Genomic DNA, 27,835 nt, shown 5'->3' on the forward strand with positions numbered 1-27,835 from the left:
TTTAAATTACTAATCAAATTCGACTCTAATGAAGGTTATTGCAAGATTTTTAAGTCCATAAAAGGGTGTAACATTATTGAACTTTGTCAGGGCGCATAAATGTCATATCAACCAATATTTGATTCATTTTATTTACGTTTGCATACATTTATATTCTATGATGTTTATGTTTGTTCGTTTCAAAGTATATCAAGAACAAGTGTTTGATTCTGCCATCATTACAAACACCATAAAATCTCTCTGCGCTCCAAGTACAAGTTTAAGAGGTTTTTTAATTCTGTAAATTAACGCTGCCAAGCTGTTTAAAAATAATGATTTTTATTTGCAAACGTTTCCTGCCATTTTAACATATGACATGTCAGAATCTGAATTCAGAACAAGAGTGATCTCTTTATCTGCTTGCTGTGCTGTTCTTCATTCTGCAAGCCAATCATTAGTCACCCAACCTGTCTATCAAGAAGTGTTTAAGACCATATCTCATATTTTTAAGCAAATAAATCAACAACGGTTTGGAAATTTCAATACCTTGTTTGAAATATTCATTTATTTTTTGAATAAAACACATAGCAACTTCTCAAAAGAGACATGGGCATCCATCTGCGATAGTTTATTTTCCATTGTTAACTTTCTTGTGAAGGCATCTTCAATTGTAAATGATATTGAAGAACTGTGTAACGCATTTGGATCCATTTTCGATCCTTCGTTTTCTGATTCTGGGCAGATATTTGAGCTTTTGGACGGAAAACGATTACAAATTATAGCAAAACTACGAACGCACTTGAAGAAAGAAGAAAGTGGAGACTTACATTTTAGCTATCCAATATTTGCTCTTTCTGCTGCAGTAAACTTTCGAGTTTTTGATGTTTTATGGCGCTTAATTAAGAAGGAATTGCAGATATTACCAGCTAAATCAACAGAATCTGATGAAAAAGAAGGGAAGAATAAAACAACCGAGTTAAATAACAAATCAAGACTTAACTCTTCTTCTCAATTTCAAACAACAACTTCATCATCTTCAGCTCTGGAGAATGGTAATTTCAATGCTAAAGGGCAGGCTTCGCAGCAGGCACGTGCCTTTCCAAGTGTTCCACCTTCTCTTCGAAACATCCAACAGCTTCTTCATCTGTTTGTGATGGCAGCGCACCACTTCACGCCTCGTTCGCTCGGATCCTTCTCAACAATGCTTCAGAGCATCATTGCATTTGTAGACAGCGCTCACACAGACTCAATAAAAGATGCAAATTCTCAAATAACATCATTTGAGGACTCAAAGCACGAATCCTATGTGAGATCTGAAAGCGACTTTCATGAGCATGCAAAAGAAGTTGCTGATCTTGTGCCATTCGCAAAGTTTTTAACTGCGATGACTTGGAAGACTACACCTTTGCATACTCGAAGGCAACTTCTCCAATCAGAACAATTTCGTCCAACTTCATCAAAAGAAACGTCCAACTCTTCAATTTCAATAAGTGCATTACCTTCTCGTCCGTCTCCACTTTATCCCTCTGAATTTGTCAGCTTGCCAAACAAACTGAACTTTTCACGGCCACTCAATTTGGACGAACTGCCTCCTTCGCACGTTTCCACGCTCTTCACCATTTTGAGCTATGTGGAGGCGATTTCTCTTTCGCTGGCTTCAAATTCACCAGCCCATTCGCTGATTGTCGCATATCAGATGGAAATACGAATGCTTTGGCTATCTTCTCTTCTGCTCCGCACTCGCTCGCTCTCAAAGCGAATGGAAGGAGCAGAAAGAGCGGTAAATGCGCTGTGCAATGAAGAAAGCAGCTTAATAAAGAACAGAGGAAGTTACTCACTGCCAATTTTGGAGATTATGAAAGTTATTTCAGAAATGTTGACAAAAGAAGATATCGAAAAAAGAGAAGCAGAGAAAGAAAACGAGCAGAAGAAAGAAGAAAAAGAAAAAGGCAAAACAAAACCATCAAAGAAAGGCTTTTTTGAGATATTTGCATCAGCAAAAGCGACTGTGTTGCCGGCAAAAGAGTCACCTTTGAGAAATCAAATGACAGCTTTGACATCTTCCAAATCAAATTCCTCGCTGTCAACACAAGTTTCATCTTTTCAAACAGAAGAATCTTCTGCTTCAGATGCAGAAATTGGTTCCCAGCAAGCATTTGGCCCCGAGTCTTCATCGTCTCTATCAACTACAAGCAACCAACAAGACTTCTTTATTCGGCAACAAACGATTCATCTCCCGCAGAATCGTGTTTCGTGTGTCCGATGCATTTCTGTTTTGCCACCTTCGCTTCTCTTTTCACTTATCCACTCGCTTTCTCTGCTGCAGCTGCTGTTTCATCCGTCGTGCTTGCATCTCGAAGTGGTGAAGAGAAGTTTGAAGTTTCCGTTAGCGTTGGCTCAGATAAAAGAAATTGGAGAAGAAGAAGAAGAAGAAATTGATGATGATGAAACATTTGAAGAATGCTGTGAAGAAAGATTTGTTGGAAATTTCAATCAAAATGAACCGAACATCTTCAATAAATCTGAGAACGAGTTTTTGAAGAGAGAGAATTTGAGGCCATTGGTTGGATACAAATGGAGGAAGAAAATCGAGGAAAATGAAATTAAGCAACTGAGAAAATTAAAAGAAAGACAAAGGAAAGAGAATAAAGAAAAAGGAGAAGAAAAGGAAGGATTAACTGTCTCTTTATCAAAATCAGATGAAACTGTCAACGATGAGAATTACAAGACCTTTTGGAGTCGCGTTTTGAAAAGCAAAAGAAAGAAATGGATTTTGCTGAGTTTAAATAGAATAAGAGAAGAAGCAAGGAGAAAACATCCAAATTCAAATTTGGCAAACGAAAGAAAGTTGGAAAAGCGACTGCAAGAAGAGTGTTTTGGAGAAGTCAGAGAAGAAAGTGAATTTGTTTCGAAGAATCAAATTGAATCTGTGGAAAAGAGTGTTTCAAAAGAAAATCGATGTTTATCAGAAAGCCAAGAGAAAGAACGAAATTGGATGATACTTCCTTCTTTAAGTGATACGACCACATCTCTTCGGCCACCTCCTTCGTATGATTCACCTCTTCCAAGTTCTCATTCAAAGCCTGGTTTTAGCAGTTCTTCAATAACAAGTTATCGTTCAGTGAAAATGCATCGAAGTCTTGGTGCATCATCTCTTCGCTTGCTGTGGGATTCGAGTCGAAGTGGCAACGGAGTGAAAGAAAGCGAAAGCGATGATTGGCTGAAGGAGATGATTAGAATGAAGACAGCTGCAAAATGGATGAAAGAGCTTGGAAGAGAAATTGAAAGAGAGAAGAGAGAAAGAAGAGAAGAATATGAAGGGAAAATTCATGGCAATTCTTTGTTGGCTAACACAATTCTTTCTTCAAACTCCTTTTTTTCGATGAGCAGATGTACAAATTTGCCTTTTTTTGTGTATTCTTCACCATCCATTTTGCCTTTTGTGCATTCAATCCATCCAACATTTGCGAGTGAAGAAGTGAAAAGAGACGAAACAACTGATTTGATAAGGAAGCTTCTTTATGATTTACTTGAAATTTGCTCAGATGAAGATCTGATGATTTTGTTTGATGTTGTTTTGATGCACATATTTCGGAATGCCGTTGTCATCATTCATCAAACAAGCAGGGAAAAGAAAGAAGGTAGAGATAGTAAAGGAAATAATGAAGATGATGCGAATGAGGAAAAGGATGTTATGAAATCAAAATTATTTGATTTGAGAGAGCAGACTGATGCTGAAGTTCATAACAGTTCAACAAATGCGAATCCTGCTTCAACAATGGCAACTACTTTTACTCCATCACGTAATGATAACATTGTGGTTGCAGTTGACAAATGGGATGATTTTGATGAATTGGATCAATATTCATTTGTTCTCCCTCTGCTTTTCGCAGATGTTGAGTCTATTGAATATTTGTATGCAATTATCAAAACAGCTGTCAACAGATTGTTCTGTAAAACAAGCAGTACAAACATGAACGAAAGTAAAAAGAAGAATGAAAAAATAAACATATCATTGGATTTACCAGCTTCATCATCAACTTCCACTTCAAATTCGTTCACAACTACAAACACAACCATTTCCTCATCGTTACCATCCTCACAATCTTTGCCTTCTTTGTCTCAGAGTTTACCAAGATCTCAATCATCTCATTTCACCCAGTATTTTCCTCCTCTTTCTCTAACTTCGCCCGACTTCTGTACCCTTTTCAACAAATTATCGGAGTCGCATCAGATGCTTCTCACAATCATAACCGAAGGAATAAATTTCTTTTTTTCTTTATTTCTCGATCCTTTTCATGCTTCGTCATTTTCTGATTTGACAGCGCTACCCCATTCCACTTTTTCGTCCCCATACGTTGCATACTCAAAGCATGACGGAATTTTCTTCTTCCTCAACAGCCACAACTGCAGTTCTAATGTTTATCATTTTATTTTTACACATCTTATCGAACTGCTTTCTTATTTTAATGAACTTACACCCGTGCAATTAGCAATTGACCCATCGACGAAGACAAAAAACAGCGCAAGACATTCTTCACACACTGCAATTGGGAGTGATAAGGCAGACACTGAAGGCGCTAAATCAGCCCATTCATCTTCTTCATTTCTTTCATCTTCGTCATTTGGTGATTCTGCCTTACAACAAAGTGCATTGACGTCCCCACATCATTCTCATTCCCATTCGCACGCCCACTCACACTTATCCTCATCATCTTCTGCAACAAATTTGCTTTTTACTTCTTCGGATTCTTCAGATGCCACTGTTTATGTGGACCCTCTCCTCATTCGCAATCAGCTTGTTCCTTTTCATGTGTTATGCTCACTGCTTCTATACTGCCATTCAATTCCTCAGATACTCAAACTCATTTTTTCGGTGTATTTGTGCAATTCTGATACGACAAACTTGCCTTCGTTGCAGTTCAAAAGTCTTCCAAATCTTTTGTCATATTTTGAATCAGATCTTCACCTCAGCAGCAAATTCATCTCGTTCATCAGAATTTTTCATGATCGCTTCATTAAAAAGTACTCAGAAATATTCAAAGAACAAAACGCTTCTTCCAAAATTGAGTTTTCACCGGAAACAGAGATTTCTTCACAACGTGCTTTTCATCAAACTCCTCATTTGTTATATCTTCTTTCTGATCAGCTCACATATTCTATTTCGCACAATTCCTTGACAGAATGCATGTCATCTTTGTTTCTCCTTTTCAATGACATGGTCCACTTTACAACTGTCACAATAACATTACCATTTCTGCTAGATCTATTTTCGTTGTGTTTCACCAATGCACTCTCAATCTTTGAGCAGAAGCTTGCCATTTGCCTTCTTTTGTTTATTGTGACATATGCGAACGCTCAAAACAGCTCTTCTTCGACTAATTCATCTATTTTGCCAATAGACTCAACAATTACAACCGATATAAAATCTGCAGACCCAGCCAACGAACATTTATCTACAAATCGACGGAAATTCAGAAAGATTGCAAAACTTATTCTGTCCGAAGAAGAGCAGATAAAAACAAAGGCATCATCTTTCTCTTTGCCAACTCCAACTTCTTCAAACGAACCAAATCGAAATTCGCAAGGAGCATTTGAAAAAATGTTTGAACAAATCAATTCTCTTCTTCCTCCGTTCACTTCATCGTACGCCTCTTTTGATAAATCCTCATCTTTTATTCAGGATCTTTCATTTTTTTTCTCTCCAACCCCTCTTCACGTACTGCCTCTGTTCTTTCGTTCTCTTCTCCTTCAATTCAATTTATTATCACCATCTCGAAGGTACAACTTGCAAGAAACGAATCTTCTGAGCTCTCCGTGGCAGGATTCTTTCAACATTTTGCAAGCAGATTCATTGCCAAAATTTTTCGACAACTCAACAGAAAAGAAGGATTCACAATCAGAGTCGTGCTCTTTTAATTCCAATTCTTCTCTCTATTATTCTGTTCAAGCACTTCCTGTTGACGTATTTCTTCTTCTTCGCAGCCTTTTCGATGCTGTTAGACATATGCGCTTTGAAAAACAGATGGAAAAGCAGAAGATGATTTCTCAATTTAAGGAAAAAGTGAAAGAAATTGAAAAGAAAATTGAACACATTCAGCGAAAGCGAAGAAGGAAGACATCAGACATCCTCCAACAAACAAAAGACCCAATTGGACCTTCTCTCAATCAGCAAACGAACGAAATGATGTACATTCAAGTGGGAAAAATTGAGAAAGATTGCGACACACAACTTTGTGTTGAAGAAGCAAAACTTGTAGCGGAAAAGGAGACATTTGTCAAGGAACTGAAAAAACTACGAAGAGAAATTTGCTTTTTACAAGAAGTTGAAGAAGATGGAAAAGACTTTTTATGGAATGTGGCATTATTAAGTCCGATACCGAAAAAGCAGCAGCCTTCTTTTCCTTCATCTTCTCCATATTCTTCTTCATCATCTTCATTTCCCAAAGCATCACATTCTCTTCATTCGCTTTCGCACTCAGCTATTCTTTCTTTTCTCGAGCCATCTTCTTTTCCTTGTGCTTCTCAACTTGCGCGCCTTTCATCTCTTCTAACTTCAATTTTATTTGATTCTCGTTCAGACTTGACATCTATTGCCTGCGTGGCTGATGGAATAGCGACACCTGAGGAGCAGCTCAAAGACTATTGTTACTCCTCTTTGCAGTCTCTTTCTGATTATTTGTCTGCAGCATCGCTGTTTGGAGAGAATTATTTCGAGGATGCTACAGAAAATAACGAGGAGTTATTCGCCCAAAACATAATTCATTCGTCAGGAACAGCTTTCGAAGTGATACAGCAACAAACTCCAAAAGACATATCGCAGTTTGCTTTGAAATCCCCAACACCTTCAACTCCAACATCTGTTTGTTCGTTGTCTCCAATTGACACTTGCATATCTCCTTCTCCTCAATCTCTTGAAACACAACTGCACATATTCTTATCTGCAAATAACAAATTTACGTATGCTTTTGAAAGCGTTGCAAATCAATTTATTTCATCAGTCGTGAAGGAATTGCTACCACTTGCAGAAACAATGGACAAGCAAAAGAAGAAAGTTACCTCTTTTGGTAATCAAGAAGAGACTTATAAGCAAATATATACAAACCAAAGAGGAGACGAATCTGGCATTTCACGCTTGATTACAGAGGAAATGAAAACACGTGCAGAAAATGCTCTTTTGCTTCTTTTAGATTGGATACAAATGTTTAACACATCGATTCATCCATCGCAAAGGCATCATTCAAATATGCCTCTCAGTTCAGCTTATCAGCAGGTGATTGATACGTCTAAACTTCAAGAGAATTCCAGTTCCTTGTCTTTGTTCAACACAAGCGATAGATGCGGTCCATTGAAGCAGTGCTTGGTCGTTGTTGATGTGACTGTTACATGTTCTTCTTTTGGAAGACATTCATATCCCGAGCCTTCTTTTCTTCATTCTCCTTATTCTCAATCACATTTTAGCGAGGTTAGTTCATTAAACTATTCTTCCTTTCATCACTCAATAAATACCTCATCTTCCTACCTTTTCCCACCTTCTTCATCAACAGTTGCAACGTCTCCTTCCCCTTCATCGCTTTCTTTGTCTTCCTCTGCTTCATCAATACGCCGAAGAAGGAGCTCCAGAGATTCATCGCCAAATCAAAGGCATAGACACGCAAAATTACTACGTCTTCAGCCAAAATCATCATCTGGCTCTTGGAGTAAACATTCTTCTCAAGCTAACTCTTCAATTCAATCGAATTTGAAATATACCTCTTCATCTTCTTCCTATTCTTCTTCGAGATCATCCAGACGCTCGTCTATCAGCTCACAGTCCCACATTCAGAAAATTGATATTCGACGAGAAATCCAATTACGGTTCATGTGCGACGAGACAGCTGATGTCCAAACGCTGAGATTAGCAATCCTTCGAAAGCTGAATATGCTTTCTTCATTTTCTTCCTGTTATCATTCCACCTATTCTATCCCTTCCTCCACAAATTCTTCGATTTCTGAGTTTAAAGAAGATCCACATAATTCAAAGAATACACATAAAGGCTTGGACTTAAAGCAGTTTATTCCAATGCCTGTTCTTTTCCCCGTTTCATTTGGTGCTGAAAACTTTGCTGCATTGTCTGACTCGACTTATCCACCTTCAGAGCATTCTTCTTCATCAAATTCACTGACCTATCTTCAACCTCTCCCATCGACCAAATTTGTGTCACTTAGCTTGAACCAAAATGAGTTGCAACACACAAATACGCCATTGATTTCACTTGCCCAGAACTCAAACATTATTAATCGTTCAACTTTATCAACAGGATCAACTCCAACTGCTAATCCATCATTTTCTCAGAATCAAGAATCTGTGAGTTCTACTGTCCCCACTATCAACTTAACATGCTGTATCCACCAACAGATCCAGTTGACACCTTATTCGTCTCAATCTCTTCTTGCATCGATCTCGGCTCCAACTTCTTCTTCACAGAAAACTCCAAAAACTTCTTCAATCCTTTATGTCACTCCTTTTGTAAACTTTAATAAAGAAGATGGTGATTATGCTTCTCTTTATCCATTCTCGACATTACCTTCCAGCTGCTATCCAACAGAAACCCTTATAAAGGAACATTTTATACCAAAATTTTCAAAAACGAAAACTTTCGCATGCGATCATTTGAATTTATCAACAATATCAGACGAATCATTAAATTCCATTTCATCGCACAACGTTGAACAATTTGAAACGGCAGAAGACATGTCTGTTCAGGAGTTGCTTTTGTCAATGATAGATATCTGTCCTTCTATTTCAAGCGCCATCTCTCGAATTCTGTCTCTTCTGCCAGTTCATCCTGAAATCATCAGAACTCTGTCGATGAGCAAATCATTACCAAAAAAGCAGACAATTTACACAGAAAAAGATGTGAACTCTGATGATTCTTACCAAAAAACCTATTCTGAAAGTGAAAACAACGAGAGCAATTCAATCAATACACCTGACAAATCATGTGAAGAAATTAAAGATCAAGAGCATGTCATCTCAATTCCAGTTCATTCCAAAAACAATTCACATATCATTCACAGTTGGACCCAGATCTTTGATTTATCTTGCCCACAGCAAATGCTATATTCTCTTCGTGCTCTTCATCAGATATTGGAGCAATCAAAACGAACTGTTTCGAATAAACATGATGTAGTTGGCTTTGATTCTTCATTGCCAGAAAGGAAACAGGTGCACATCCATTCGGGAAATGTTTACCAAGAAAATGAGAAAAATAGACAGATTACTACTATTTTAAGGACAACAAACGATAAGGTCAAAGAACAAAAATTCGAAGAATCAACAACTTTTGACGAATGGAGATATCGTTTCATTATTTCTGGTGGGCTATCTTCACTTCTTCTTATTCTTCTTCAGTTCGATTTCTCATCGCCATCATATCCCATCACGATAAAGTCATCGCTTTTACATTCTCTAACACGTATCATTAGATTTTTCTTGAATTCTCTTCTTTCTTCTTCAACATCCATTGATTCCACGTTATTGAGAAGTATTTTTGATTGCGTGCTGGGACAGATTTTCAAAAGTTTATCTGGATCTGATACATGGGATGAAAACAACAGAAAGTATATTTTGGTTATGATTGTTTTTAAGCTGTTATGCATTTGCGAATTGTTTTCGGTAACTCCATGGAAATCTAAGGAAGAAATAAATGCGACCGATGATATTATTAACGACCGTGCAATAGAAAAGGAATTTTCAACTGGTCTGAAGAAATTAGTTGGTGAAACTTGTGACCAGTCTTGTTTTTCAGATGTTGTTGATGTACTAAATAACTCTTTCACTGAACCTTCTCAGCCTTTCTTGACATCCTTATTTGAAGAGCTTCATTCCTGTCAGACTGGAGTCGATTGCTTTGATAAAATCAATCAAAAGATGACATTTCTGAGGAAGACCGATGGACTTCTTTTAATGTTTCACAGACATTGGCAATATCCCATTGCTAACTTAGAAAGACATCATAATAAATATTCAGAGGAAATTGGAGAAGATGGAATTTCTGGTGTTGTTAAATGCTTTTCAATCATTAAGCTGATATTTCGAATTATGAACCTTTACGATGATGCAGTAACCGAACTTGAAGAGAATCATCAAGAAAAAGACACAGACACACATCCTTTGCAACTTGTAGCTATGCCGTTAACATTTACAGTTTTCGCATCTCCGCTATTTATGCCTTTCTACATTTCTCTTCTTCTTTGCCCTTCTTCTTCGTCTATACGTCATTCTTGGGGAATTCTAATTCAAAGCGTTATCTCTGGATTTTCTCACAATCAACGCATTGATAATGATCATCTATTGCACATTCTTTCTCAATATCTCTTTTATCCACTTTTTTCTGCCGATTTATTTTATGATGCTGATCACTTGGCAGATTATTTCAAACTGTCTAATCAACTTATTGATCATATTGATTCGATAACATTTAATATGTTCAACTCGCAAACATTATGTAAAATTACACAAAATGAAGGAAAGCAGGCTATTGCGAACAACAATCGTAGCTATGTTGATGTTTCAGATATTTTGCTTATTCTTGTGTTTATTGTTCAACATCGTAGAACTCTGGAGAGTTTTTCTGTATCTTATGAAAATGTTTCTTCAGAATTAGAAAATGACTCTCATCCTTTGCAAAAATTTGCGATATCCGATTTGTTTATGATCCACAATTCGAATCTGAGTAAAGAACAGGCTGCTAATAACACTTCATTCAGAGATTTAGAAGATGAAAAGAGAATGATCTTTGATAAATCATCACATATTTCACATATTAGATCAGATGAAGTTCTCTGCTATTTGATGAAAGCCATTATTCATTGCATGAAAGTGCTCAACGATGCACAGAAAGTTTCATCTTATAACAGATTATGCATGTCATTATCTTCTTCAATTGAATCATCAACTTTGAATGAAGACGAAATCCAATCAAATTCGCAGCTCGAGAAATGCTCCACAGTAGATATTTCTTCTCAACAAAGAGATCCATTACCTTACTATCGTTGGATGTTTTCAGATATTCAGCAGATTATTGGAGATCCTTTATCTTTCAACTTTGTTCAACATATTTTCTGTCATATGCTTTCTTCAGTCGATACAAGTGCGAATGAATCGTTTCCAGGAAATTCATTGCACAAGCATTCATCTGGAGGAAACAATAGTTCTCACATTGAAGAAATTTCAAAAGCTGCCCAAACATCATGTGCATCATTCGCAAATGGTGATACTTCTATTATTGCAATTAATAAAGGAAATCAACTGTTTAAATGTTATTCAGAACCTCAATGCATACAAGAATCAACTCGTAATTTAGCTTTTTATCTTCTTTTCTTTTTATGCAAAGGATGCAAACAAAATGTTCTTCTCTTAATTCCGTTCACATGCGCTGTTTTAATGAAAAATTGGAGAGATTGCTCAAAAGATAGGTTAAACATCTGGGATAAAATTGTGATTGAGTTTCATCCTTATCTTGGTGAAAAGATGAAGACTTTTCACTTTTCTATTTCTTCGGAGGAAGAAACTGAACGTTCATCAACAGGAAATAACAGAAAAGCTATTGCACAATGTTACGGAGAACAAAATTTTTACAAACAAGCATTAAACTTTTATTTTAATAGAAAGCACTTGCAGTCTTCTGGAAAACAAAAAGAATCTTTATTAACAGCATTTAATTACATCTTTTACAAAAAATTACAAGCAATCTTACCAATGGAAAGTCATATTTCCGATGAAGATGAAAAATCTCAGGTGGCGTTGTCATCAAACAAACAAATGGAAGATGATCTTCAACCATACTCCTCGGATTCATATGAGTGTTTGTTTTCACCTTTCTCAGTCTGCATTCCACCATCAGTTTCTTCATTTTACTTCGACATTAAACCACCGTCTCAAAATTCACTTTATTTGACTACACCAATTCCATTTTCATCAAAACGATTTGAGGGAAATTATTCTGAATGGATAGTTAATTCACTTTATTCAAACGATTCATTTTGTGCACTGAATTCAAAAGAGTTAACAATTACATCAAAACAAAGTGCCAGTCCATCAGCTTCGACAATCACACACATTAGCGCAAAACAGAAAAACCATTCAAACGAAGTTCAGATGTCTATTGAAATGAGCCTGCTTGGAACTGGAACTCAAACAATAACAACAATTTCGCCAAATTCTACTTCGACACAATCTTCCTTTTCTTCTTCATCTTCAACTGCGCTTCAATCAAACAAACAAGAGCAAATTTCAATAAAACATGTTTGCGGATGTTCTGGGCTGAAGAACCTTGGAGCTTCATGCTTTGCAAATGCTTGTCTGCAACAACTGTTTATGTATTACCCATTTCGGTATTCTTTGTTTGTTCTGGCATTTGATGTGAACAAGGTTTCAAAAAGAGAAGAATATCTACACCAAGAAGACGATGGGTATCTTGATGAAGCGAGTCCTTTGATGCAGTCTGAATTTTCTAATTCTTCAAATAACAGTTTAACAGAATCTTTTCCGCATCCGAATATATTTTTACCTTTGTCAAAGATCCCTCCGTTTCTTGTTAGATTCATAAGTTTGTTTGCTTCGCTTCAAGAAACTCTTCGCCCTTCAATCGATCCAGTTAACTTTTTGTGTGAGCCTTATTTTCCTTCTTCCATGGTCAATGTTCATACTCAAATGGATGCAGAACAATTTTTCTCAATACTTTTGAATAGAACTAACGAAGTTTTGAGAGAGTGGAAAAATGAAAAAGAAAAGAAAAGTATAGTTGAATCAGATGCACAAGATTCATTCAACAACCAACAAAATAAGCCCAAAAACGATTATACATCAGAAATCAAAACTGATAACAATTATTTGAAAGAGAGCCCTGAAAAGAATAATTCAAAGCAACAAACATTCATTGAGCAGTATTTCGGCACTGAAATTATAAGTGAAATTGAATGCGAGAGGGGACACACATCAACAAATAAGGAGATATCCTACATGATCCCTGTTGATGTCAAAGGTTTTGATGCGTTATCACAATCTATTATGACTGCCGCAATCGGTGAAACTATGGATGGAGACAACCTGTATTATTGCAGTCAATGTGGAGCTAAAGTTCGAGCAGTGAAGCGTTGCCTGTTCGGTAATTTACCGAACATGGTTATTTTTCACCTAAAACGATTCGCATTTGATGTGACTTCAATGACAAGGCAAAAAGTTAATGATAGATTCACATTTCCCGTTGATGAACAGCTACTCGACATGGAAATGTGTGTTCAAGATAGCCCGTTGAGACAGAAGATAAAAGAAAAAGATTTATCCGAAGAAGAACTGAGTCAAAGAATTGATTCTTTTGTTAAGGATAAAATACATCAAGAATGCAACGATTTAAATAAAAGAGATCATTATGTTACTTCTGATTCAACTTCATCATATTCATCCCTTCCAATTACTTCAGAGCAACAGTCACAATTTTCCAAAACTCAAAAACCATCAGAATATTGCTATCGTCTTGTGGGAGCAGTTTTGCATTATGGAACAGTTGAGCAAGGACATTATATCTCCATTGCCAAGGAACGCAAGCCACCGTATCGATGGATTACATTCAACGACTCAGTTGTTGAAGCAAATGAAAAGTTTAGCTTTGAAGCAGCATTTGGAGGAAGCAAATCTTCTGATGGGTTGGATGAAAAAATGAAAAAAAACAGCAACACCTCTTCAGAAAATAACAGTTCTGCGTACTTACTTTTTTACGAGCGAATATCCACAAAAGGAGTTAAAAACGATAGAAAATGCAGACTAAATGTTTTGAAAGAGATACTATCTAAAGAAGATGAAAATAGCAAGAATCAAAACAAAAGCATCAAGAATCATAATGTTGATTCGAAGAATGATTTGACAATTGGCGATCGCGACATTGCTACAAATACGACTATTTTTAGCAAACGTCTGGCTCTTAGCGATAATCAGTTTTTCTTCAGTTTTGATTTTCATAATGCTTGTCTCGACTCAACTCTACAGCAAGAATTAGTCCATCCATTTCTTATGAAATCGATTAAAATGGATAATTCAAATTTCATTCGTCATCAAATTGTGTTCAGCAATGCTTTTAATGCAACTGTTCCATTCTTACTCAATGAAATGGCAAGCTTCATTAGAATTAATCATAACCAAAGAAAGATTTCTTTTTATGATGAGCCAAAACATTCAAACAACGAGAATGCATATTTTTCTTCAAAGACAAAAGGAATTATTTCAGATATATCAACATTTGTGAAAGACAACGAACCTACTTTCAACATCGAAGATAATTGCAGTTCACTAATAAAGTTAAATGAGGCAAAGAAAAATAACGTGGCACAAAATTTCATTATATCATCTTTGCTCCAATCTGCCTTTGAAATACATCCATTGATTGCTCATAAATTGATAAATATTACTCGCAATGTTGTGCCAACGTTGAATCCAATTACTAATTCAACAGAATTTTCGTTATCTCTAACTTCAATTAAAGAGTCGAACAACAATCCGACCCAAACCGATATTCCATCTGGATCTTCTGTCAGTACTGAAAATTATAGCAATTTCACGATGAATGCAGAGAATGTTGCATCAATGTGTTTAATTTTTCTTCATTTTCTTCTTGATAATTACGTTCATTCTCCGTTCCATCCCCATTTTGCAAGCTGGATGCGTAATTTGCAGTTGGTTGCAGAGGAAAATTACATCTTTTCTTATCTTGTCATACTCACGTTTGTTACACAAATGATTGGTGAGCATATCGAAGTGAAACATGCAAGAAAGAGAAGAATCAGCAGAGCTGGAAGACAAAGAAATCAAGATGACAAAGAAAGGCGCGAATCTTCTTTTAACGAAGGAAAAGAAGAAGACGATTATGAATATGATTTTGATGAATCATACATCAAATCTGATTATTCATTGAATACAGCAATAATTGACTCTCTTAAACAATCATCCTCCGAAAGTGCTAAAAAGACTCCGTTGCCTAGTTCTTCATCAATAAATACGTTTGCGTTTGATCAAGCACCAAACGCAACAGATTTTTCATTCTTTCAAAATCAAATCAAAACTCCTTGGCTGAAAGCAATGTATTTTGGTTGTCCTGATTTTTGTGCAGTTTTACAAACTTCTCATATGATATTTACAGCAATGCAAACGTTGTTTGTATTTGGAGTTTGGGAAGAAATGGAACTCAGATGGAAAAAATCTCATTCTTTTGAGAAAGAAACGAACCAAAAACATGATCAACAGAAAGGCGATCATAAGATTGAACTTAAAGATGACGAAGAATTGGAGATTGGATCTGAGCCTTTTCCTTCTCGTGAAAATGCGAAAGATTCCTCACATGTATTAAATGATCATTTTACAACAGAAACAGATTCAATCCTTCCTCCGTTTCCGATGCATCCTCTCCCTCCTCTTTCAACGGTGTTTTTATTCTGTTCACCAACTCTAAATCTCTTATCCTCATTCTTGTACACTATTATTTCCTTATTATTCAATAATCATGCTCGCTTAACATCATTCATTTTTCTCTTTGCAATTCTGAGAGATTTTGCATCTCTTGGCTCATTTGCATCGCTTCTTCTACTTTCATTACATTATCCTGCGACCATTGCAAGATTTGTTACAGGAAATAATTGTTTTTCATCTGTCTTTTTACAGCATCGTCAAAGGAATAATTTTGCCGTGAAAGTTGATCAGTCAAATAAAGATTCTTTCGCACAAAAGAAGAATATAACTTGTTTTGATGAAGATGTTTTTGGATTGATGCCTAGTCACTTTACAGAACAAGAATTATTAATGATCAATGAGAGAATATATGATAAAGACATCGAAAAAGATGAATGGCTTCAATGGATAAAAAAATATGTCGATGAACTCAATTTTAGACTTCAGCAGAAAAAGAATCAACACATAGCAAGCGACAACCATGAAGCAAACTGTTCAACAGAAAGACTGATATCAAAGAAATCAAAACTTCCATTTTCTCCTTCGTCCGTGATTTCATCAAGCTCATCTGGAGAAAGAAATTCAGTTGCCTCAAAGACTCCTTCAGATGTTAAATCTTCATTTCTCCTTCGGGCTACATCAACGGATCATTCCCCAAATGTAACTTCTTCGCAGTATCATATGGATTCTAATTATTCTTCAACTACTTCAGGGATTGCTGAAAAGAAGAAAGTGATTGCAAGTACAACCACTTCTGAATATCTTAATCCATTTCCACTGTCATTTCTGTTTTCTCATGATGACGCGATTCAGCTGTCTTCTTCGTATTATTCAAAAGAAAACGAAAAAGTCACAGAAGGAAAAACAGCAGCAGATTTGTTGTTAATGAGCGAACTGAATATTATCAATTCTTCATTGTGTTCAAATTGCATTCCAACAACATCTTCTTCTCTCTCAAATCTTCAGCTCGTAGCGTATAACAGAGCTCCAACAGTTAGCATTGCATTTGAACTTGCCTGCTGGAAAATGATGATAGAATCTGTTTTTGTCGTGTTGTATTTGACGAGTCAAGGTGTTCTGTTTCATGTGATAAAAGAAAGAAAACAAAGAAATGCCTTTTCTTTATATGAAACGAAATCAACTTTTCAAACAAATCAGCAGCAACGCAAAGCTAATTCATTAGCTTCAGCTTGTGAAAATGAGATTAAAAGTGATTATTCTTTGAACGAACAGGATTGCTCCATGATTGATAAAATGAATACAATATTGGCACAATTAAGAATATTAAAGCTTCTGCAAAACGAATTTCAGATCAGTAATGAAGAGGCATCAACGATCTTTGAATGGTACAACGCTGGAAGTTGTGCTGATAGATCTTCTGCGGCTGAGTCTTTACACTATCTCGAATCAAAATTATCTGATTATCACGATTCCAATTCGAGAAGTGAACAAGAAGGCAATAATCTTGATTCATTTCTTTTCCCTCCACCAACAGCACCCTTTCAGAATGATCAATCACATTCTGCAAGATGCACAATACTATTTCATTTAATGCTGAAAAATAATGTCTCCAGTTTTGAATCATCTACGTCTCCGTCCTCATCAATATCATGTCAGAGTTCAACTCCTTTATTGAACAACAAAGTTTCATCGCAAATTCAGAAAAGTACAACTGATCTTCAAAGTAAGCATGACTTCACAATGGATTTAACATCAGAAACTTGTTCCACCAATATTCCTTCAGTTTCAGAATGCTTGTTCAATGGAATTAAAATTGTAATCACCAACCAACAATTTTTGATGGCAAGCATTCTTTATGGACAATCCGAGACAATTGTAGCTTCTTCTTTAAAAATGTATTCCGAAATGGATCTGTTGGAGCTCAATTTTTCAAATGATAATTCTTCAAACTCTTTTTATAATTCATTAGAACAAAGACAAACATCCGATGATCCATCAATGAAAAAAGATTCTCAACAAGCGTTAACATCATTTTTCCCTGAGGCTAGTGCATCGTCAAAGCTTAATGGAAACAAAAGCATTGCTACTGATAGAAAGACAACTCCAACTGACTTGAAAAGCAATTACTCTCAAGATGAATTTAATGATAAAGGATCTTTTTCTGTTTTCTTAGATAAGAATGATCCCCCATCTTCCATTGAGACTGTTCTGAATTATATTCTGCTCCAGATAGATGCTGAAGGAACTCAAGAAAAGAAGCAAGAACCAACTCAAACAGCGAGCACAACGCTTGCAGTTGTTCCTGATGAGCAGTTATCATCAATTGATCAGGTAAAACAAGCAACAATTTTGTCAAATAACGCTGAAGTGTCGTCTTTTTCTTTAACTGAACCTTCTGCAAATATCGCAACATCATTTGAGCATTCAGTAGATTCTATCCAAACAGCATCTCCTCCTCAACAATCTCAGCACTCTGACTCTACTATTTTGTTACTGCTATTCTTTTGGAAGTTAGTCCTCCTTTCTTTGCAAACGAGCGATTTAACTGAAAAAAGAGAATGGCTATGTGAATGTTTGCAGCTTTCGAGAAATTGCTCGTCAAAGGAACACTTATCTGGGCGTTCAGAAACACTTTCGAACAATCAAACTGTCATCTCTGTTGCCGAATGCCTTTCTCTGTCTTCAAGTTACTTTGCGCCATCTCCAGTTTTACAAGGGCAATTGGAACACATTCTGCAAACTCTTTTCCCAGTTTTTTCGCATTCCTCCCTTCGACAACCACATTATTTGTCCCTCTCTGATTGGATGGTAACAATCATATTTCGATATGTTTGCTTTATTTCGAGTGAAAAGTTTGGTACAACTACAACTTTGGCTATGATTCATTCCTTATCGTCTGCAATATCGGCTTGCTCTCCTTTGAGGCGTTATGTCGCAACGGAATGCAGCAGCGAAATTGTTGATATTCTTCTGGGAGCAAACGACTGGAGAATACGCGAATCTGCTGGAAGACTGATACGAATGCTTGTGGTGGATGAACCATTTGGATGGAATCAAACGAAAATGTTCAGAAATAGCTATTTTTCTTGGTTAAAAGAATACATAAGAATAGAGAACGAAAATGCTTACGAAGATAACAAGAAAAATGAAAGAAAAGGTGCTTTATTAAATGAAAACGAATCTGTGAAGACAGCTTCACAATCTTTAAATGCAAGTTCTAATGAATCTACGAGTGATTTGAACATATCTGAGTATATGAATGATTGTGCCTTTAGCAGTGAGTCGATTGACAGCGATCTTTCCATTAAAAAACAAAATATCACTTTTCGTTCAATTGTTGATACTTCTCTGTGTGTTGATCCAATGTTTGTTGCTTGCCATTTGATTCAACTTTGTCAGCAACAAAACGAATGCTTGCGCTGGCGTTTACAAAATAAAACTTTTGATTCTCTTCCATGTGTCCCTTGTAATGATGCAAAGAGTGCGTTGGAAAATAGAACAAGTGTCGAAAACGAGAATTTATTAAGTTTAAGCAGTTCGGTTCGTTCATTTATACCTTATGTTTCTTTATCAACTTTGCTTGAGTCGTTAGCTGATGAAGCAAGCAGCGCCCCTTCGACTTCTAGTAGTAGATCATCATTTTATCAACGTCCTCCATTTACTAAAGATCAGATGGCAAAAGCTGAGAAAGGGTGGACGTGTGAAATAGCTAATTTTCCGATTGGAATTGTGCCAATACAGACAGAACTGTTTCTTGCCCATTCTGAATCTAACTGCATAAAAAGTGTTGTGGATGATGAATTTCCAAAGAGTTGTGATTTGGAGTCCAAAAGCTATGACATTGAAACATCAAAAACAGATTTGGTGAATTCTTTACCAAGTTTGTCTGCTCCATTTGAACATATTGATTATATCACTTTTGGGTTTTGCCCTTCTTCAAACTCAAGAAAATTATCTTCAACTTCTCGCTCTCGTATCATGCCTATATGGATTTCCAATGTATTTTTGCTTCTAAATACGAGCTTTGAAATTGCACGAGGAAATTGTGGCAATTCTTCTCCTATTCTAAATGTGTCGAATGGAGATTATTTGAGTCCTGATTCACTTGTTCCAGACACAGCATTTGTTTCGGGTCTTGTTAGAGATTTATATCTTCAGTCATCCCAAAGAAAGAAAATTGACAATCAATATTCAAACAATGAAATTCGATGTCATTTGGGAAACATGGAAGCAGAGTATTGCATTCCACATTCTATGGATGTGTCACTTCCTTCTCCTCCTCCCTGTGTCACTCCTTCCCTTTTATGGCTGTACCATCATATGCAGCATACGAGCACCAAATCAAAAGAGCTGAAATGCGATAAATTTGAGTGTGACTCATTGTTTGATACTGACGATACCTTCCAAGTGAAAAGCATAACACAATTTAGCCCACAAACACATTCAAATCTTTGTGTTAATAAGGGTGATTGGTCTTCAACAAATTCTCTAATTCATATTGACAAAGAAGCTCATCACAACATTCTTTCATTGATTATTTCAGCAGCCCCGGCTGCAGTTTCTCTGCTTAACGCGCATAATTCTCATCATCAATATCGCTCTAAAGAAATAAAGTCAATTGTGTCAACAGGAAAAAAGCTTAGTCAAGCTGAAGGAACATTAACATCTCCAATTCAGCGCAATAACGGAGAGAGCAAAGCTGAAGGGTCTTCTGCCTTTCTTCCTCCTTTGCATTCTCCATCAATATCATCCTCCTCTGATTCGACATCTTCATTGCTTCTTTCTTCACTTTTTACTCCTCCATCTGTTTCATATGAAATGAAAAATGCACATAAAGCTGAAACTTTGTTTGGCATAATCTCGTTTCTATTATTTGATGAAAGTGATGTAAAAATATTATTTTCTACCAATTTTATCTCGACAATCACAGAATTCATTTTGAAGTCTCAGGAACAGTCAGTGAGAAAAGATTATAATTTCGGTGTTCTTGCAGGGTTCAAGCTCCTTCAGAGAATACTAGAAAAAGCGAATGTTGCTTCCGTTCCAAGAGGAAAATTGGATGTTTTGATGAAAGCTGAAAATATAATCTCTGTTGAAGATGAATTCCTTCAGATCATTCGAAAACAAGATGATATTAGCATTCATTCAAACTATAATGTGGAAATGAAAATGATGAAGAGACTTCTTCAAAGATTGAATTCTTCTCTGGAGATTCTCAGTCATACAATATCTTATTCTAACGTGTTTTTGACATCAATGAACAAACAAATACCTCAATTTTTTGCAACTTATCCACAGTTGACTTCGCTTCTTTTCAGTTTTGTGGTGTCTCACTGGCCATCTCGTAATCATTTTACAACACATATTTCTTTTTCATCGTCAATTTCGTTCAATTCCCCATATGCAGCTTATCCATATCCTCCTTCCTCACTGCAACAGCCTCCTCCTGTTTCTCCATTTGTTATCAAAGCACAAAAAAAGCACCATCATTTGTTTTCTGTTACTAAGCCATCTGGTAAAGCATCGTTGCCTCAGTCTGCCAATCCGTCATCTTCATCAGCTTCACTTTCTTATTTATTGCATCCACAACGGCTTGTGTTAGCTTCAGGCGAAGAGAATTCTGCTTCAACAAGTGAAAAGGACAATTCAAACCAACCAACTCCTTCATCTTTGCAAAAAGAAATTCAAGTGCAGTCCTTAAATACGCATTCCAATACAGACTTATTTGGTCATCTTTCTCCTTCTTCTATTTCTGAAGCTGTTCCATTTCCCACATTTTTCAGCGATGAAATGATGTCGCAGACAGTAAATTTTGTAACGACACTTTCTTTGACATTTTATCGTTCTCATTTAAACAACAGCCTTTTATCTGTTCTTGATACGTTTCTAACGTCTCATTGGTTTTATTGGACTTGCGACAGATGCTTTACCAGATTCGTACCAATGACAACAGCATCGGCCACCCCTTCGAATCTGCCAAATTACTCTCTCTTCTTTTGGCCTCGTACAACTGCTGCACTAATCCGTTTTGCTGTTTCACTTACTCAATTAAAAATGACAAATGAAGGCAAACATTCCATTCAATCTGATTCCACTGCGATCCCACCAAAACAGACTTCTGGTCCTTCGTTTACTGTTAATTCAGCATCATATGTTGTTCGGCGGCGTCTTATGGTTATTCTTCTTGAGAGGCTCACTGTGTGGCAACCACATATTATCATTATTTTGCTTTCGTTGTGCCTTGTGGTACAGCCGCGCAATAGATATGAAGAGAGTGTCCTGTGGACGGGAGATTTAGAAACCCCACTTTTTTCACAAAAGGAAAAGAAGAAGGAACGCAAAAGAAAATCAAAGAAAGAAAAGAAAGAGGAAGAAGAAGATGATGATAATGAAGATGATGACGATTCAAATGATACTTCAAAAGAGCCCGCTGAGTCAGTTCAAGACTTGCATGCTGAAAGTGAAGGCTCTGGAAAGCAAAACGAATTCGACGATAACAGTTGTATAAGTCATTTGTATATGAAAGAAGAAGTTCTCCCAACAACTCGGTTTTTTTGGATGGGTGTTTCAGACGAAGAGCTGTCATTACTTTTACCACCAAGACTCTTCAGATGGTTGATGATAGTTTTGGGGAAGAAAGTGAAGAGGTTGGAGCTCTCCGAAGAATTTTTGAAGGAAAAAGATCAGAAACGAATCGCTGAAAAAGAGGAAGAAAAAGGAAAGAAGAAAGAAGAAAATGAAAGTGAACTTGAAAGCTTTAAAGACAAATCGAAAATAATCGGAAAAACAAACCAAGATGTGAGTGAAACTTTTAAAAACGATGAATCAAAATACACTGAAGTTGATAAATTGCAGCAGAAAATATATATTCAGCAGAAAAAAGGGGAAAATAAGCTTCTTTTCCAAATGCAAAACAATTCTCCATTTCCCATTCCATCAATCCTTGACTCCTATCATCTAAGCTTTGACTTTTCTCACTTTCAGGCATTTGTGGATATGAAGTTTTCATCTTCTTCTTTTACTCCACGTTCAATATTTTTGCCGTTTAGAGCAAAGAATTCAAGTGAGCCATCAGATTCCGATAGTGCTGCTGGTGATTGTCAAACTTCAGCTCTTTTTTCATCAACTGTTCCTTCATCTCTCCCAATTAGTCGAACGTTTCCTTCGAGTTTTGCATCACTTTGCTATATTCCTTCTCACCCAGATTCAGTGTTCACGCTTATTCCATCTATAATTGCAGCAATCGTTGCGAATGTGACATGCAAAACTTCATTCTGGGGAAATGAGTCTCGTGTGATTAAAGATTGGTTTGAATACGGGGATGCTAAAGAAAGAGAAATAAAAAAGAAAATTTCGCAAACATCAGATAATTTCGATGCAAAGAATAAAGAAATCTCAAATGAAGAAACAAAGAAGAAAAGCTTGGAAGATAAAGAAATACACATGAAAAAGGAAGAACCTATAAATTTCCAAAAAGTCGATAAAGAAAAGGTGAATGCTGCGCCAATTGTGTCAAAGCAAAAAAGAAGTACTTTTTCATCAATTCTTCCTTCCCCTCTTCGTTTATTTAAATATCCTTCAAAAAATACATCTTCTCCATTGATTTCGTCGACTTCATCGCCTGCTTTAGATTCATCGGCGAATATTGCTTCTTCGGGCTTGGTTTCAATCGATAATTCTTCAAAACTGTTACCTTCCTTACCAAGCGCAGAATGCAAGACAGATGCAGTTGTTAATGTTAAAGATTTAACAAAGCAAACATCAGAAATGGAAGCCAAACAACAGAAAAAAAAGAAAAAGAATGGAAAAGGTGCGTCTCATAAAAAGAGCGAAGCATATTTAAATCCGTCATATGCAAATGCATCAAACTCTTTGCTTTTGCCAATCAGTGACAAATCTTTGTGCTCGCAGTTCACTTCTGCTGAATGGGTGCCAATTAAAGGGTCACGTTTAACAACTTCAAATAGCATAGACTTTTCAATTTTGCTTCACTTGACACTTCCATGCTATCCATATTCGATTAGAACATATGCATTATCTTCGCTTTCAGCTCTTCTTCCTCTTTGGGACGGTGGAGAATGTGTTGTTGTGGACAGTCTTCTTGCTTCTTTCGAAAATGGCGGAATTCGAATGAAGAGATTTAATGATTCAGCTTCAATGAAAAGCGATGTGCTGAACGACGAAATGTATTCAGGCTTTTCCTTGAGTGAGTTGTTGGAAAAAGCGTCTTTGTTCCCAACATATTTTAACAAGATTTCATCAAACAGTGCATTAGAAAATGGAAAAGATAGCTATTCATCTCTGATTTCTAGAATGCTAAACAGAAAGAATTGGGGCATTTCAGAATTAGATTCATTTGCGGATCAACCTTACTACGAAACAACTACACAGCCTAATTATTTGTTTGCACAAACCAAACTCTTTCAATTTGAAATGAAGATGCAGCAGGAATATGATAAAGTGAAAAAAACAAAGAAAGACAAAAACAAAGAAAAAGAGAGAGAAAGGAAAGAGAATGATAAAGAAATTGATTCCTTAATTGGACATTTCCGATTGGGAGAATGTGGTTTGGCGGAAACTGATACAACAACGCTTAATCCTATTATTTCGTTGGATAGAACAATAATTCCTGTATTTATTCGAAGAAAGAGCAAGCCATTTTCACCGAAATCATTATCATCTTGGAGCGCTGTTCAAGATATTCTAAGCAAGGACGATGAAAACAATTCAGCATTCATTTCTATATCCCGTTTTCCGTATTTATTAACAGGAATACCAATGGCAACATTTATTCTTCCATCAGAAGTGGAATGCGAAACGGAAAGAGTGAATAATACGCTGTCAAATATTTACTCTTTTGCTTTATCACAAAAAATTGAGAAGGATGTTGAAAATAAGAACAACTTGGAAGGAGGCGAATTTTTATGTATTGATGAATGTTTGCCTTGTCTTTCATGCAATGCAGAAAATAAAGCTATTCTTTCAAAAGATCAACAGATTAATTCTAATCTCAGTTTGCAGAATACAAAAAAGAGGAAGATATTAAAATCGGAAGTTACTCGAGATCCTGCGATGCTGACGCAGATGGAAAAATTCTGTTCTGCTGTCAACAATCTTGTTAGGCATTGCTCACATATAATTTTTTCCAGTTCTTCATCGACGGAATTTTCTCCAATTTTGAAAGATTACTCGAAAAGGAGATTTGAAGACGATTTTAGCGAAATATTTACGTATTCTTCATCTGGAAGCAGAAAAGCAACAACACAAGTTATTTCATCTCTCTCTTCATCTTCTTCATCTTCTTCAGATGAAAGTGCATTTTCTTCTCTTCTTCCTTCAATTGAGTTAGAAACATGTAAAAAAACCTCAACTCACAAAATGGATGATCTTGGCAATAAAGATCAGCTTGTTTTGCCATCCTTGTTTGAACTTAAACAAATCGACCAAGATTCTTCGTCGGAAATATCAATTCCTTTGGAAATTGACCCAGAAGATTACCCGCTGTCATTGTCTCCTCCTTCTTTTTCATCTTCTCATTCTTTATCATCGGACGTATGCTTGATCTCGAGCAAAATCCGTTTGATTGACAATTCTTCTTCTTTGTCTATTCCTCTTCCACTTTATGCAATCAATCGCTTACTAGAGCACATACTTCTTCTTACATATCTTTCATCTTATTCAAGATTTCTTTGCCAATGTGAAAAGAGTGGCGAACTCAGAAAGGGAAGCAAATACAGCTCCTTTATATTTCCATCGGAGATAAGTGATGCATTCTTATTTTTGTATGTATTTATCCCTCGAAAAAAGGTTTTGCTACAGATGACTCCGTCTCTTCAATATCTTCAACCGTTTGTCCTCGAAATGAGCTGTGCGTTTTTGTCAAAGTGGCACGAGTCGTATGTGTTTTTGACGGAGCAGGAAACAAAGGCAATGAAAAGAAGAGAACATGAGCTGATGGAGCAGGAGAATGAACTTATTGGGCATGGACTTGTGAGTCGCTCTGAATCAATGTTTGTTCCATTCTTTGCAAATCAAACTGTTTTGCTTGAAAAACAGCGTATCAGTGAAGTTCCAATGAACGATTCAATGTACTTGCCAGCACCATCATCTTCTTTTATCGCCTCTTCTGTCTCATCTTCATATTTATCATACTCTGCTTATTACACTTCCTCTTCGTATTCTTATTCATCTTCAAGATCTTCCTCACCAACTATTACAACGTTATCTCCTCCTTCATCTCCTTATTCAACATCTTCTTTATCGAAACCATTGCTTCCGAAGCTGCTTCCTTCAGACTTGGGAGCACTTCCTGCGTATCTGTTTTTTGGAACTTTCTTTGGAGATTGCATTTTAAACTCAAATAAGAACAAATTCATAAAAGGATTCGAAAAATCTGGAGCAAAAGAGAAAGAGAAGGAAAAGAATAGAAAAGAGATGCTAAGTCGTGGTCGTATTGCTTTGTTAGGTTTACTTAGTGAAAGTATTGAATGGCCAAATTGTGCGGAGCAAAAAGAAATGAAAGAAAAGGACAATCGTTTGCGAAAAGATTTGATTGGAATAAACGAAAAATTATCATTGATTGAGAAATACAAATTGAAACTTCCGAAAATTGAAGATGATAAATGTCAACAAAACGTAATCGTGCAGAATGAAGAATATTTAGAACTTTTCAAAATTTTGAGCAGTGATTCACAGCAAAGAACAAGTTACGAAGAGATATCTTTCAAAAAAAATGATGAATTAAAGGAAAGTGATTCAATTATTGAACAACTTGAACGCAAAGAAGCTAAACTTACTTCTGAAAAAGAGAGCATTCTTTGGGATATGGTGGAAATGCACATAACTACTCGTCGCGCATCTTGGCCTTCGTTACTCAGGTTCTTCTTTTTATGGACGTTGCGTCGCTTAATAGCGCTACTTGATATGGCCATTGATCTTGGAGTGCAAATGAAGTCAAACTTGGACGAAAATGGAGATGCAGAATATTTAGCAGATGAAGAATTAAGAAGGAAAAAGTGTAAGGAAACGGAAGATATTATTTCTGACGAATGTTCAAGTATTCCGAAGGATGTGAATTTAGACTCGAAAAGCGATATAGAGTGTTCGTCGGATTCAAGCAGCGTGGAATCCGATTCTATTAGCAGTGATTTTGCATGTGTCATTGAAGATAAAAAGAAAAAGAAAGATGGAAAGAAGAAGAAAAAGAAGAAGAAGAACGATAATTTTGCGAGTAATGAAGAGTGGAACGAAATTTGGGAGGGACTAGAGAAACATTTCAATGTTATTCGGGCATTCGAACTTTCAGATACAATGTTTGTTGAACAATTTGGCTCAATGAGTTCACAATTGCTTGGGAAAATGAAGCAGATACTTCCGTTTGTAAAAAGAAAGAAAGATGCTCTTGTATTCAATTCTTCAATAGAATTGGTTAAAAAAGCTCGTAGACGTTGGAAAGAAAAGAACGCTCATCATTTATAACGATAATTGTTCCAATGTTTACTCAATTTTTTTTAATTTTTTTTCGGTTTATATTGTTATTATTTAAAAAGTTCCTTAAACTTGTCCACTTATATTTCGAATTGTTGTTAAAACAGTTTTAATAACAATTTGAAAAAAATTAAAGAACATTTTTAAAATGTTTTATGATGTGTGAATGAAACAAACTTGTTTTTATTTTTAATCATAATTTTGATAAAATTCATTTTGTTTTAAGTTTATATGTTTAAAATTGAATTTTTTTTCAAAGGGAGAATCATCATTTTTTCTTATTTTCTGTTTACGCATTATAGGCAAATGATTGATGATTGTAACAGTTGAATTAATTTGAAATAAGACTGAATACTTGTGATTGTGGTTTGTGTTATTGTGAAAAGGTTAAAAATCAAGCGAGTGTACTTTTCATTCTGTTTTTAATATAAAATGGTTTGATTTCCAATTTCGATTCGATACAACTTCGACAAGTTCAAGTTGCGCAACGGATCATGAAAAAATAATCAACAAAATACAAGTTTTGAAATTTTAGGTGAAAGAGAAACAGTAATGTGACCCTAACTTCGTTATCTTCAATGACAGATTGCTGACTCTTCAGATTTTCAAAATCCAAGTGTTTTATTTCATTTTTTCATATTTTGATTTGATAAGGACTAATTCTCAATTTCACAAAGTTCTTCAAAACCAAAATTGTGATGAAAATTATTGATAAATCGTTCCCAATGGAAAGTGTCGTCATTTATAATTATTCAGTCGTTATTCTTATGAACAACGAAAAGACGTGGGTAGGATTCTTTCATATATGAAAAATTTAATGACTTGTTCCAAACTTTTTCTGCAATCGTTTGATTATAATTCTAATATTATCGTGCAATATGAAATATAAAAAAATCGTAAAAAATCTTTGATATAATTGTGTGGAAC

The 27,835-nt window shown here is 35.9% G+C and overlaps 1 protein-coding gene across 1 annotated transcript; it reads left to right on the forward strand.

Moving 5' to 3' along the window:
• Positions 1–355: 355 nt before the first annotated feature.
• Positions 356–27,266, forward strand: MONOS_2035 (putative ubiquitin domain-containing protein; the record flags this gene model as incomplete). The annotated part of the gene is made up of 3 exons (XM_067871928.1): positions 356–507; positions 568–15,355; positions 15,674–27,266. The coding sequence occupies 3 exons, from the start codon at positions 356–358 to the stop codon at positions 26,897–26,899; spliced, it is 26,166 nt and encodes an 8,721-aa protein (XP_067733629.1). The 3' UTR covers positions 26,900–27,266.
• Positions 27,267–27,835: the final 569 nt, after the last annotated feature.

Source organism: Monocercomonoides exilis (genome assembly GCF_001643675.1).
Source record: "Monocercomonoides exilis strain PA203 chromosome Unknown scaffold7-2047599, whole genome shotgun sequence".
Classification (NCBI taxonomy): domain Eukaryota; phylum Preaxostyla; order Oxymonadida; family Polymastigidae; genus Monocercomonoides; species Monocercomonoides exilis.